The sequence below is a fragment of the Aspergillus viridinutans genome (genome assembly GCF_018404265.1).
Source record: "Aspergillus viridinutans IFM 47045 DNA, scaffold_6, whole genome shotgun sequence".
Taxonomy (NCBI): domain Eukaryota; kingdom Fungi; phylum Ascomycota; class Eurotiomycetes; order Eurotiales; family Aspergillaceae; genus Aspergillus; species Aspergillus viridinutans.
This window is the reverse complement of record NW_025091222.1, coordinates 2,366,359-2,380,704: the sequence shown is the minus strand read 5'-3', so window position 1 is coordinate 2,380,704 and position 14,346 is coordinate 2,366,359. Positions and strand designations below refer to the sequence as shown.

Sequence of the window (14,346 nt, the reverse complement as noted above, 5' to 3'; positions counted from 1 at the left end):
CGTGCTGGTTCAAAACAAAGAGCCACTCAAGCCACTCCAAGAAACTCAAAATTTCTGAAGTCGTCAACTCCACTAGTGTTGAAGCTTCGCTGCCAGCCTGGGAAATTCTTAGCAAAGCATCATGCATGGAGCGTGGATCACATCTACTCACGATGGCTGGAGATCAGGAAGCCCTAGTGTATGGACTGGCTAGTTAATTTCAACATTTAACCAACCCCTACCACAGTGCATCTTAGTAAGACTAAGCCTTAGTATTTAGGGTCGCGCAATGCGAGACCCCACCATCTCAATGAACCTGACCTCTTAATGATAAGCCATTTTCCCATACTAAACCGGATATTCGAGGCCTCAGTTTTCTCTCCAAGACATAGTTAGAATGATCTAAAATTCAGTATATAGATTATAGATACTATTCTAATGTATATTTCCCCTTTTTAAAAAAGAATCATAGCAGTTCCTCTAGAGATATTAAGAAAATTTAGGAATTAAGACATAAATTACACCATTATATTAAGTTCTCCTATCCTCTTTATGTATTAAGAAATTGAATGGCCCCTTTATAATAGACCTATTAGATAGTATATATTGCACATTAGATAAAGGTTTTCTTGTCTCAGACGCCCAGTTATGGTGCTATTAGGTGTTGCACATGCTCGGAGCTAGTGGGTAGGTCGTAGGAATTTGCATGACTCTCAGTATTCCAGCAAGAAGGTCCGACCCAGTAAACGGTTGCCCGGCGTGGTGGGAACAGGCATCTCTCATCTACTCCGTACCTGGCGGCCTTATTGGTTGGTAAAAACTTGGTGGCCCCTTAATCAACCTTCAGACTGACCTGATGGCGCCTTTGCTCGTAGTAGAGGACAAGAACGAAAGGAGCTACAGTTTTTTAATCCAATAGAGGATAAGTCCACCCTCACGTGGGAGTAGCTTCTACAAAACCGCTGCATAACTTCTATATGGCTATCGGCCGGGCACATCAGCAAAGCATCTCAACTGAGACACAGAACAAACGTATATAAGGCCGCCCGGCTACTTTGATGGGTCAATTCAAATAGACAGAACAGATTTAACTATACGAACCCTAATCTGCGTCAATATGGTCTCTCTTCAATCATTGGGCCTCATCCTTGCCCTTTATGGGCTCGGAATTCAGGCAGCACAATCCCAAGAAGCACCAGGAGTCGAGCATCATGAAGTCTCTATCTTAGACTTAGTTCGCAATGGTACAATCACGGATAGTGGCACTGTCAGTGCGGCATATAAGTACTCATTGCCTGAACCGAACCGAGAAGACCGCTTTGAGGTTGACGGTATCACCTTCTACAAGTTCCCAGAAGGAGGAGTCCACGTCCCTTCTGGTTTCTGGGATGAACGTGACATCTCTTTCCACAATGCAACCGAGTAAGTGATATTGCTACGAACCTAGATCCAAGGGTTATTATTCTAATACCAATGCAACTCCTCTAGCCTAGAGCCCAGACAGAGCCTTGTTACTTCGTGTGAACCTTGCAAATGTGTTACGAACCAGCAGGTCTGGTATGAATGGCAAACCCAGAACTGGAACACAGTCAGGGGCAACACACATCAGATCTCCGACAGCCTCTGCCCGCCTGGTAGCATTTCGAAGACTTATACTAAGTCATACTCTTACCAAGTTTCCGTCCAAGCAGGTCCAGACTTGGTAAGTCCGGTATCTATTCCCTTTTACCTCGGCAGAACTAATAGAACAAGAAACTTGGCGTAGGTGTGCTAGAAAAATTCGGCCTTCGTGCTGGCTTTTCCTATACCTGGGGGTACGTAGGAACTCTTTAGGTCTGGATAATACTAACAAACATAAATAGGAAGGCTGTGGCAACCTCTTACGGCGTCTCGTGGACCACGCCAGGTCAACAACATCCTTTCATTGAAACGTTCCGGCCAAACATCTTTGTGGTGAATGGAATTGCTCGAGTTTGTCTCCCCCTTACCTAGGGACCTTTATCATATCACTTGACTCATCGATATCTACGTACAGGCACACTACGTTGATCACTACTATAATAACAAGGCCTGCTCTGTTAGCGACTGGAGTCACATGAATATCCATGTCCCATTGGTCAACACAAATAATAATGACTGCCAAAACAGTGGCAGTTCATGTGGTGCTGCCGGTACGTGACTTTATTTCGGCTGGGCTAAGGAGAAATCCGCTAAACCGGAAACCAGGGACCTACGACTCTTGCTTCTATATCGGACAGTACGCCCGATCACTATGCCCTGGTCGAAACCTTGGTCCTACTCCTGTGGGCCGCGAGTGCCCTAATTATCTTTACCCATATCCTTTCAACAAGAATAACTGAAAGAGCCAAAGATGTGGTGTTGTTTTTTGAAAAACGAGTGTCAAATCACTGTTCACCCACAACCTCGGCGGCTTGCTGCTACATGTAGCCACTTGCCGAATGCAGAGAAAAGCATTATAACATGCAATCTCTATATGACGTATCTCTTTCAACAGAGATATTTACAATCGCTTACTACCTGTTCAATACTCTTTTGTGCCAACACTTTAGGGAAACCTTCCCTTTCACTCAATGCCTTACCTATCTATATATAGAGCCTAGATACTCTCGGATAGAAGGGCATCTTTTTCGGCATCGCCGTCTCCCCAGTCGCATGACAAAGATCCATCAAGAATGGCCCTGACTGGACCGCTCCGGTTGATCAATCTCAGATAATAGTCCCATTCGCCCTGGCTGAATTCTTTTTCCTCCCCAGACAAAGCCAGTTCAATCAATTGATGGAGATTGTTGAATAAAGCGCAGTGGTAGCTGCACTGGTCTTCCCAGGAAGCATCATCTCCATGCGCTGAGCCCGTATGCTGGCCAGGGGAGGGTGCACTGTCAGACTGTTCGCGATGGCGATCGACCTTGGGTGTTCCCCGCATCGAACGCCTGATGAAAGCATTGGGATGGCCACGGGTCGATTTCCTCCTCAGGAAAGAAGGTAGCTTCACCGAGAAAGATAGTAAATTCGCGCACGCCGTGGACGACCGTGTCTCCTAGGGCCAAGATGAGAATAGTAAGCGTGGGGACTGCGAGAAGAGACCAGAAGACAAAGAACGGGACGCCCCAGGCGCTGACGGGATAGACATCTCCGTACCCGATAGTCGTCAGGCTCGTGAAGCTAAAATACAGTGACTTAAAGTAAGTCCAGTTCTGGCCTGATTCCGGCTTCCAGAAGGCGGCTGCTCCAACCAGCCACATTACTATCCAGACAGTGAATGAGATGAGGAAAGACATCCAGCGGCGTTGAAGGGTTGCGATGCGTTTGACTGTGCGTAGGAACATCATCTCCTTCCTCATCTAGTCCCGCTCCGATCCTTTCTGTGCTTGGTCTAGGTGTGGAATATAGCCGTATAGGCGGCTTTTTGAATCGGAGGCGCGTCGAGCCATAGCGTTCAAAGTGAAGGTCATTATCCCATGTCCCATTGTTTGCTTTCCATTTTCCAGCACAGGGCGCGTATCGATCCGACCATCATCCCCAGGATCAGGATTCCTCCTAGCGCGAAAGGGAAAAGAAGGCTTCGAGCTAGATGAGAAGAGGGCGCTAGATTCCCAACACCGATCATGAGAGGGGTGAAGTCAGCCCAGTAGAGCGCATCGAGAAAGCGCCAGACCTCGATCCTCGCAAAGATAGCCGCTCCCCCCAGGAGGTAGATGAAGAAGATGATAGTCTGTAGCATGAGGGTTCGCTAACTCAGGGAGAGCCTGAATTCCTTTGCGTAATATGCACGGGATGCACCATAATAGGTGATTACAAGGAGGGTCGGAATCACAAAATACAGCCCTGCTGCGAAGGCACCATAGTAGTATGCCTGCGACAGGTGGAAGCCAGGACTACCAGGGCCCGCCTCAGTATATCGGAAAATGATCAGGAGAACGATCATGATTATTGCGGACGTGTCCCACGCCACGATGACTACAGGTTGTGCCACAGAAAAGCGGATGCGCCGGCCCATGTTCATCAGCAGTAGGAAATTAGCCATCAGGGTGAGAAATAGCGATACTGCGTTAACTGCCACTTCCCTAGGCAGTATCAGTGTCTATTGCTTACTTAACAAAGCTAGAGAAGCTGTACCCTGTAGGATCCTCCACACTAATCTGACGCAATGACCCTTAGGCAGTGTATGATCTCCATCATTCAGTTAGCAAGCAAATACTGAAAGAACTAGCCAGTGGCGCCAGAGTTGCCTGTACAGAACATTCAGAATGGTCTCCAATGACAGACAGGGTCTCATATCCCACCACGTACTGCAATCAAGGGGAATGCGGTGCTCATGAACCACCACCTGGCATGCTGACTTGAAGGATTGGGTATTTGGCTGGCCCATTTTCATCCACATTAATCCCCTCGAAGGAGTCGATTGAGAGCTGGAGCAACCTGTGAAATAGGGCCATTAAGTTCTGGGTCATTCATTCTTTACATCTGAGGGGATCAGACTATAATCTATGAAGGTTGAAGTCTGCTATCGCAGATAGACTATTAAAGCGACAATAAATGATTGCTGATCAATTCATTGTGGCGCGAAGGTGTTTTGAGCGCTTTGCGAGACATACCATTCAGAATTCTGAGACTTTCAAAGTATTAAGCAGCAAGCAATATTAGATTGCAAGAGATAAAATATTAGTCATCGTCCCACCGAGTACAATTTTTCTGTGAATTTGTCACAATGTCTATAAGCTGGTTGCAAGGATATTGGGATTTTGATTGTGTACCTTGGCTGGGAGTCATGTGATCCATTACAGCGACCATTTTTGGAATTTCAGCCTCGTTAATTGTACCTGCTATTCTATCAAGGTCAGTCTGCAATGACCAACCCCTTCTTAGTTAAATTATTTATGACACGATGTATATTACAAACCCCAGCCGTCCATCTAACCATATATGAGTACACATTCCAAGTGCATCAGTTGTTCATTATTTTCAGAACCAGCTCATATGTGCCTAAAGTAATCGCAGCGGCTAGTACTATCTGAAGTAGATGCGCTGTCAAGCCCCTATACACAGCTGCAATTCCCTCTTCCTTGTATATTAGATGTAGACATTGGATCAACCCCATGTACTTCTGGTGTCTGTTTGCCATTGGAGCTTGCTGTAACCTAGTTCATATCACCTAGAAAAGGAGATTAGAAAATTAATAAGATGAAATATAGAGAAGTAGTGTTACCTCATAGGGATATGCAACAAGCACCGCAAGCAGTTTGGATAGACCTGCTATGCTACTTGAAATTGCCCCCTTAAAAAGACAACTATGTTTAGCTTTACTTTAATCATCTTTAGGTTTCAGAAAGCTGTTTTTCATTTTTTCGTATATCATGAGGTGTAATACCATCTCTGCAACACTAAGGTAGCTTGCAGCCAGCCCTTAGTAAAGTCCGCAAATACCCTCTTACTGCACTACCTGCTGTACATAATCAATACTGTTCTTATACTTGCGCATATCTGTTGACCCATTTCTACTCACACATGATTTGTCGAGCTGGAGCCTGGTTTTTATAAGCCATATTAGGTTGGTCACCATCCCTGTCACCACACCTATGGTAGCAGCAGAAAGAGCATGCACAAGTATAGTATCAGCTTCACATTCAAGCACATTTAGGAGAAGCTGCTTGCAGTTCCTATATATATAGAATTTCACTGCAGTAGCAGGGATAACTCTAGTTAAACTAGGGCCAAGACCTCTAAAGAGGCTGCGCCAGCCTTCTACCTGATAGATTATAGCAAGTATATGGAAGGTTTCTCTGAAATGAGTGGAGGAGGATTGAAACATAGAGAGAAGCAGCTAATATGCAGTGGATATGGGGCTCATCTTTAGCTGGGAGCAGTAGAAGTCCAACTGCAACCAAGTTCTTAGAACATCAAGGGGGGACATGAGAATGGCGGTAATAATTCCACCAGACCTATAATAAAGGTGGTTAAATAAGAGTCAAATAATATTAAACAAATATAAAAGAGCATTACTCACGCACCAGCTACCAGATGTGACAATGAACTGCTTAAACTCATAGTATATGCTTATCCATCAGACAGAGAAGGTCTCAGTAGCCCTATCTGAGGTGGGTTTTGGGTGTTTTTATTAAGCAGCTCTGTCTCCGGCAATAATGCCATTCTTTAGAATCTTTAAAGAAAATGTGATTGCGAAGATCAGATTAGTATCAGTAACAGGCAGACGCCTAGGTCTTATGTCTCTTATTAACCAAGCATGGGGTTCAGTTGGGTGACTGGGTCATAAAATTTTTGGATTATATAATAGCCTTGTGTCAGGCCGTCCGCATTAAACTAAGCTCTGAGGAAGATTCACAGGTCGGTTCAGAGGCATCTATAAGCTTTCCTTTCCAAGTTATATATCATTAAGCACGCAGTATAATGCAGAAAAATTCGGCGTTGTGGACGCCTTTTTGCTGCGCAAAACTCATGTGCCGCCTGGAGCTGAAACACGGGCAACTGAATGAGGTCTATGTTAAGAATGCTGTTAGCGTCTTACATAATATAAATCTTGCCGTGGCCGTCAGGTAGCAACCAAAAACTGCCAACCCCTCCTACCCTACTTAATTTCCTTCATCTCAAAGGATGTCTTGCGAGCTTAGGGAGGACACTATGACTTGCATTGTCATACTTCAACCTATTAAAGTCCCTATAATCTGATGTTTACTTTTCACTCCCTCTGGCTTTCTGCTGTACCATCACAATGACCTCCGAAAGTCAAGCATCATCTGTTGAGAGGACTCCTTTCGGTGACCAATTAGGAGGTCTTATTAGGCAGGCCTGGCTTGATGTCAAATCTGATGCTCTCATTATTCCAATACCATCAACACAGCCGTGGGTGCGTTTCAGTCTATTGCTCTCGTGCAAACTCATCATTGATTGGGTTTTTGCAGAGGTTAGTCGTAAGGGAAGTGTTTTGATTTGTGGTTATAACTAATGATTTACACATCAATTATCAGACTACAAGAGATGGCCATATTGCGCGAGAGTCTTTGTCTAAGTTATACAGATACATTTTTTATCAGCCATCACTTATCTCAATCACCCCTACAGTTTTCATCCCATTACATATAACACCTGGCGCCTCAGCCCACATCAGAAGCGAGGAGATCCTGGAGGGGTATTATTATACAGTGGTTCAGTAAGATATCATTAAGATTACTCCTGAGGGAAAGATCTTTAGATTGGTGATGTTTAAATAGAGAAGCCACTTATACCTTTTAAGAGTTATGAGTTTGCAGACCACATGTTGTATCTAGTAATGAATAGACTGATAACCATATATAAGATGCGAAAGCCAAATTATTAGATGGCTCTGCCTTGATATGTGCTTGGTGCAAGGCCATTATCTGCAAAATTAACTTGCAAAAACGGTTCTTCCAAATGGATATTGAATAATCCTGGCTGATAATATGCATCTGGAGATTCATGGCTGTCACAAGGTATACCAAGATTGCAGGAAGTAAATGGATCTGATGCACTGATATGGAAAGACCCAGGGGGGTAGGGAACATCTGGGAAGTGACCGCCGACTAGTTGAGATCGCTCGTACGCAGAGCTCTCCAGTGACAACTGTTGACCGGCGAATTCACATTGTTGACTGTACAACGGATACATATGTGCTAAGTTTAGGGTAGGTAATGGGCAGATATCAGCTGAAATATCCTGGACTGAACATTGATGCGGTTCAGGAGTCAATCCTTTCAAATAATAATGGTATTTAAGACGCCATCTCTTGCAATTCTCATATTCTGAGAGGTGTGACTGCGGAAGAGCACCATCAACCCACATCACCGGGATAGATTACTTACAAATTTGTGGATAGCACTGTCCGTCTCTCTCTGAATTACTTAGTAAAGGTATGCCATGACGAAAGTAAGTTTGGTATACCTTGTAATATTGACCCATTGTCTGCTTGGTGCAACCCTGTTATCATTGGTATAATTAGTGCACAGCCAAAGGCTATTAAACTTTCAAATCTAAGGATGTCACTAGATACATAGGACATTTTCTAGGAGGAGATGCTCTTTATAGAACTGTCAAAATCCTGCATAAGCTTGCATTATGCTAGGGACTTTGTGGGCCAACACACCTTTCGCTTCTCAGCATGGGACCCCAGAGAAGGTGGACCAAGGGCATTTCCCATATTTCCATGCTGAAGTTTATCTGCATTAATGAAGCATTTTAACTCAACTATTAGCTGAGTTCTGCATTAGATTAGTTCTTCATATTTCCAGCTGTAAGTAATGAGGGCATCTATCATCCACTTTGCTATACTCCTGTTGAGTCGCCGCGCCGCCGCCTCAATTTCAGGAAAATATTCTCTTTGAAAATGAATCAAGAATTTCACGTCATTTGCTGAGAACCATCTTTCCTAACTAGCAGTGGATGTCAAACAGAAGAACCATGCTTGACCTTCATAGAGACTTACGCCTGATTTTCATCAATTCCCAGAGTGGCAATATCCCCAGGGCCGCAGCTTTCAATAAGAGTGTAATAATATTTTGAGTGATGTATCTCATCTCTGAATGTGTCTCAGTTCATATATAGTTCCTTTAATATCTCTTCCAGTGCCATAGTCATCCTCCCTCGCCCTGTTGATAAAGATTTCTTGTCGACTGTTAATGCTCTGTGCTTAATTTCATGGTGTATAAGGACTCGCATAGCTCGCTGAAAGAAACTAAGAATAGTGGAACTCTTAGTTATGTATTGCTGCCCTTGATATAGCTGAGCAAGTCTGCTCATCGGCTGTGAATTATTAAGAATAGGAATATTAAGGACTAAGTTATCCTTGAAATTAACTAGGTTGTAGACAGGATTTGTCGTATAGGCTAATGCTGCGGTGCGAAGAAGCTTAATATAATCTTTTATTATTTAAATGCCTATCACTAATATATAGGCGCTAAATTTCTCATTGAACTTACTCATCGCGGTTTCTATTTTCAACTAGGGCTCATTAGATTTGGTCGCCCTCAATAGAGGAGCAGGTTATGACAGAAGATAAGGTACCAATAATAAATTTAAGTCTGACCAGGGCAGCACTGATAAAGCTAGAGGCTGATCTAGGTATGAAAAAACTTGAGGAAGTAAGAGTCTCTGTTTTAAAAGAGCATAAGAAGGGCTAATGCTTGCATAAATATCTAGAGGGTTAATAAATGTTAGCTTTAACAAAAACAGGTCCTTACACTCTTCTAGAGTTCCGCGTTTAAGAAAGGACTGGAAAGAAGAGCAGAGTCACTATAATATCTATTAGTTAATCTTAAATATTTAGCTAATAAAGACTCTCACTGCCAAGCAAAGGATGTCTAAAGGAGATATATTTTTAAATGCCTTATCAATCAGGTCCTCCCCTGAAGTCACTATAGCCCAGAACTTTGACAGCTCACTGTTAACCCACATACTGGTTTCAAGAGAACAGTATGGCAAAGGAAAATAGCAAGATTATAATGAAGAACTGGGCATTGGAGGGCTGGTTGAGGGAGGTCGGCCAGTTAAGGTATACTTATACCTATAATGATTGAGTAGCGCGCGGCCCCGCTCATAGCCAGCAAATCAACACCACTCTGATGGGATGTGGCTGCTTATAAACATACATAATAAAGCAGCTACTTCAAGTGCTTCTCTAACAGGACATATATCCACTTATATTACATCAGCCCATTAACCTCTCTACTTATCTATTTGCCTATATCACAGCAACTGAGTGTACAGCTCGTACATTTGCTAGGATGAAAGAGTGTTCAACCAATAAAAACATTATGATTAAAGAGACAGTATCATCTCCACTAAGGAGATAGATTAAAAATAAGCATCACAGCTACACAGTACTGCATTATTAAAATACACTTAACATAATAGCTTATACTAGAATGATAAAGAGACTCCTTAACCTCTCTTTTACTTTAAAGTTGGCTGCAACAGCCGCGGCTGCTGGTGATAACAGTTTCTTATATTTACTAGTGCACAAAGTGAGCCTTTATTTCTAGTTTAGGCAGTAGTTCAGCGTACTCACCCCAGAACCCCCACATTTCATGCACGGCATCTTGCTGGTGCCCATCCCTGAGCCACCACAAAGAGGATACTTCTCCATCGTGATCTTGTGCTCCGGTCAACTCAGTCGAGCTTGCAGGATAAATTGGGTATTTTGTTCTTACCCCGGATTACGTCGATGCCAGAGGGCAGGGCGAGGAGACTTTCTTGATTTAGAGGCTGTTCATTATTCTTTGGAGTTTGACAATAAGAGATAGATAGTCTACAAACAGATATTTATATCAGTTATTCTTGTTCCAGTTTCTATGAAGTATGTAGACAAATGCATCTCCAGAGTAGGGCTCTAAGTCTTGAACTAGTTTGTTTAGCAAAGTTTTGCAAATCTACAATCTTGGCACGCGCCTATGCAGGGGTGCATCCAATCAAGTCATAAGAAGTGCCCAGTGCATCCAATCAAGTCATAGAAAGGTTTAATCGCCTATATAGGGGATAAAACCCCTGCCCATTTGCTTGGCTTATAGACCCCTGCTTGATTAGTGCTGTCCAGTGGATGCAGATAATCAGAGACCTAGATTTACCGCAATGACCAGTCGCAACTCCAACTTCTCCTTCTTACTACGCAAGTATCCTGAACACACAGTACCTCTTAGTACTCCTATGAGAAAGTAGCACCTTACGTTCAAGTCAATGATGCATGTACTGCCAATTTCAAGACCAGCTAAAATAACCTTTAGCACTCTGCTCTCAGTTTTCTATTACCTCTCATTTTTTTTTAAAACATCCTACCACCAGACCGCCATCAAACTCTTACTAAAAGTTATTGCTCAAATGGTTGGTTAAGCCCCGTACAAGTTCTGCCAGACATGCTAATTTCTTTTTGTTCAAGGATTCTCTGCATGAATCCATTTTATGCACATCAGCCCAGCCAGCGTTGAAGGCTTTGGCTGTGCAGTGCCTGGCTCTGCTTGCTGTTGAGTGCAAAGAGTTTACTATCCAACCTCCAACCTGAAGCTAAAGCACTCCTGGAGATATGCCAGACACTCCAGAATAGTAGCTTTCAGGAGGAGGATATCACCCGCCTAGTAAAGAACAGAGTTTTTGATGACTACACCGAAGATTTCTTGGAAAAACTCACTTACGACGGCCTGCTCGTGTTGTCTCTCCTCACCAGGCACTTTGACCAATCCCTCCATGGTTTTCCAAAGTCACCACTCCCTCCTCGGAGACTTCTGGATTTTTTTTTTTTTTTTTTTTTTTTTTGCCGACAAGAGGATGATCTTGAGCAACTGTGCGAGATTCTCTGGGACCGTTACAATGATCTTTCGAAATGGAAAAAGCCAAAGCGACAGCTTGTGGAGATGTTAAGCAGGCTCCTGTGCTTTTTTGAACTTGGGTTTGTTCTTTTTCTTCTGGATTCTCACCAAGAAAGCATGTGCCCTCTGTAAGAATAATTGTTCATCCCTATAACAAGTGGCATAGTCATGTTACCGAAATCTATTGAACCGGTGCATCTAGACGTGCTGGTAAATGAACAGTACGAATTCGGAAGTCACCATTAGCCCTGTGTGGCGAGAATTCGTAAGAGCGTTCCCGACCTCCTTTTTTCTACCCAAAATAAGGTCTATACTACAGATGCAATCCGTCACTGCGGAGATCAGGGCAGAATATACTTGAAGGGATTAGGTGTATGCAAATGCCTGTTAGGAACTTAGGAAGGCAATATTTGGGGGCGGTCTGCATCCTCAAATCAAACTGTATTTATCAGTTCTATATCTATCTCTCCAGTTGGGAGTCTCGTAAGCTCCACCTTTCGTATGATAGCCCGTAGACCCAGTTCATGGGCAATGGGTGTAGATGACACTGGAAGACTCGACGTTTCCATTCACATTGTTAGCGTCGGAAAGTTGAATATCCACCATCTAAAATCTCGCTTCTTTGCAGAATACAGGAGGTTCTAAGAGCGACCAGCATTCACTATGGAATGCGAGAACTAGGTCGAGCTTGGCGGTCTACATGTTGGTGAAGTTGGTAGTACTTTCCGAGACATGGTCCCAATGATGGAGATATATGTACCTCTGGATCCTGTTACTCTGGACTTGCAATTGTTATTGCATCGATTCAATTCCCAGTGACTTTGAGCACCATAGACATGTTTGACAGATTATTTACGAACATATTCCACTTCCTAGGTTGCTTTGGCGAGGGCGCAGGGGAGGACAGTACAGCAAATTTCCCAGGTCCGCATATTTGGGCATTGCAGCAAGACACTGTTGCTCTCTAACAAATGAGGCAGTGGAATCCAGTCAACCTGTACAGTCTTACTTTGGTTGCGACGTGAAATGAATCTCTGGGCCATATCTGGAACAACTTCAGGTAGTTCTGAAGGCCATCGTATGCAGTCCTAGCTAACATGGAACAGTCTACTGCCTGCGATCCACAAAGGGTTCTAACAGTTCTATTCCTTCACGAGGCCATGCAGCACAATAAGCCACATTGTGCCTCACCTCCTACCCCAGTTGTCTTTCCAGGATCGTTTGAGATAGTCGAACAATGCAATGACAACAACAAAATATACTACCACATTCGTCGACAGCTTCGCATGCCAGTGATCAGACGTGAAGAAGGGGTGGAATCGTGGTTTGAAGGTTATCAAAACCGGTCCCCAGCTCTCAAGCTACGTCCCAGATATTGACGATCTCCTCAATACCACCGCCATGATACTCAAACGGTGGGCAGCGCCGGCAACGGGTATAGAGTGCGCTTTAGACATTCTGAACTCAATTCAGAAAAAGATTCGTTATCGTGATTAAAAAGGCGACCCCCCTATCCGCCGTACCCGCTATCTCATTACAACTGCGCCCGTCAGACAAACTTCGATAGATTTTATACCAATTAAGCTGAGGCCTAATGGATGAAATGGCGCAAGAATATGAATTCACTCGTATTAGACTGTCAAATGAAACGCTTAGAATTAGTAAATTAAGCCTCTTAATCCTTATAACAGGATCGTCCTATCTATTGTATTTAAGCTACATAGATCAGTATAATATTAGCCTGATCTGTAATAATTTCCGGGCCGTTTTATGACCATTACGGTTCGTGGCTACTACGAATTTATTATATTAAATCCGATTGCGGTGTATTCGCATGCTGTTGAAGATAAATGATCTTTGTTGTGAAGACATGAGATATATTAGATTTCAAACCAGGCCCTGTTCGCGAAGTAGCCTTTCCAGGATTGCGCTGATTCTGGACCCGTAGCATTTCTCTACAGCTTCTAGTGGACCTAACGCCCTAGCTTTCTTATCCCCTGAATCTTGATAGAGGTGAGGGCCAGGGTCATTCTGGAGATAAGTATGCCCCTGGAGATTTAAAGGTCTCCTAGAAATAGAAATCAGAGTAGAGAATAACTACAGATGCATAAGACACCAGGGAATACAAAGAAGTGCTCTCGCAGCTAAACTACTACATGGTACAGAACAAGACAAGGGCGTGGCGGTTAGGCTTGCTTCAGGATTAGTATAGGTCCATTTCCTTCATTTTGATTGCCTGTATTGCTAATGGACAATGTAGTCTGACGATCATCAGGATTATCCGCGTCATTGTCTAGTCGCAAAATAGCTTGAACGAGAATCCCACGTGTCAGCTCACCTCCCCCCTGGCTTCCCGCTCAGGCAGAAACAGATGGCTAATAAAGGGACGCAGACGAAATGGAGGCTCTGAATTGCTGGTCTATCATCGAGTGCCAGATCGCCATTGTCTGTGCTTGTCTCCTCGCCACCAGAGCCATGCTCGTCCGCTTCTTCCAGGGCATCCTCGGCGTGTCGACCGGGGAGGCCTCCGCCGGACAGCCGAAACAGTACAATGGACCTAGCCGGTCCGACCTCCCAATGAAAGTCCCGCCACATAAGGGCAGTATCTCAAAGACGGTGTCTTACTCAGTTGATTACATTGGTAGATCACCCCGGCACTCTATAATTACCATGTCTTTCTATGAGGGATCTTATTTCGCTCTCACTCATAGCCGGATACCGGGGCCAGGTGAAGGTCGTGAAACACGGAAACAACGGATTAATAGACATATTATGTGGTTCAAAGGACAAGGGAGAAATTGATAATCCCGTGATTGGCAATTGTATTTGGCAACAGTTTTCCCGGAGACCCTCCCTATCGACCAACGGTAGGCTATTAACAATAGGCTATTGCTATTGAGGGAGTTTCCCTAGCCAGCAATTCCGGTAGCAGCCAAATAGCCCATATGTTCTTCCCAAATCCGTAATAAGTCACTGAGATGTTAAAGGTTACCGAATGGGATTGAGCGTCAAACCCACT

At 43.9% G+C, this 14,346-nt stretch overlaps 1 protein-coding gene across 1 annotated transcript; it reads left to right on the top strand.

Annotated features, from left to right (window-relative positions):
- Positions 1-1,096: 1,096 nt before the first annotated feature.
- Positions 1,097-1,405, top strand: Aspvir_008486 (uncharacterized protein; the record flags this gene model as incomplete). Its single annotated transcript, XM_043271654.1, has 1 exon — positions 1,097-1,405. One exon carries the CDS (start codon positions 1,097-1,099, stop codon positions 1,403-1,405), a length of 309 nt encoding a protein of 102 aa, XP_043127589.1.
- Between the last annotated feature and the right edge of the window lie 12,941 nt (positions 1,406-14,346).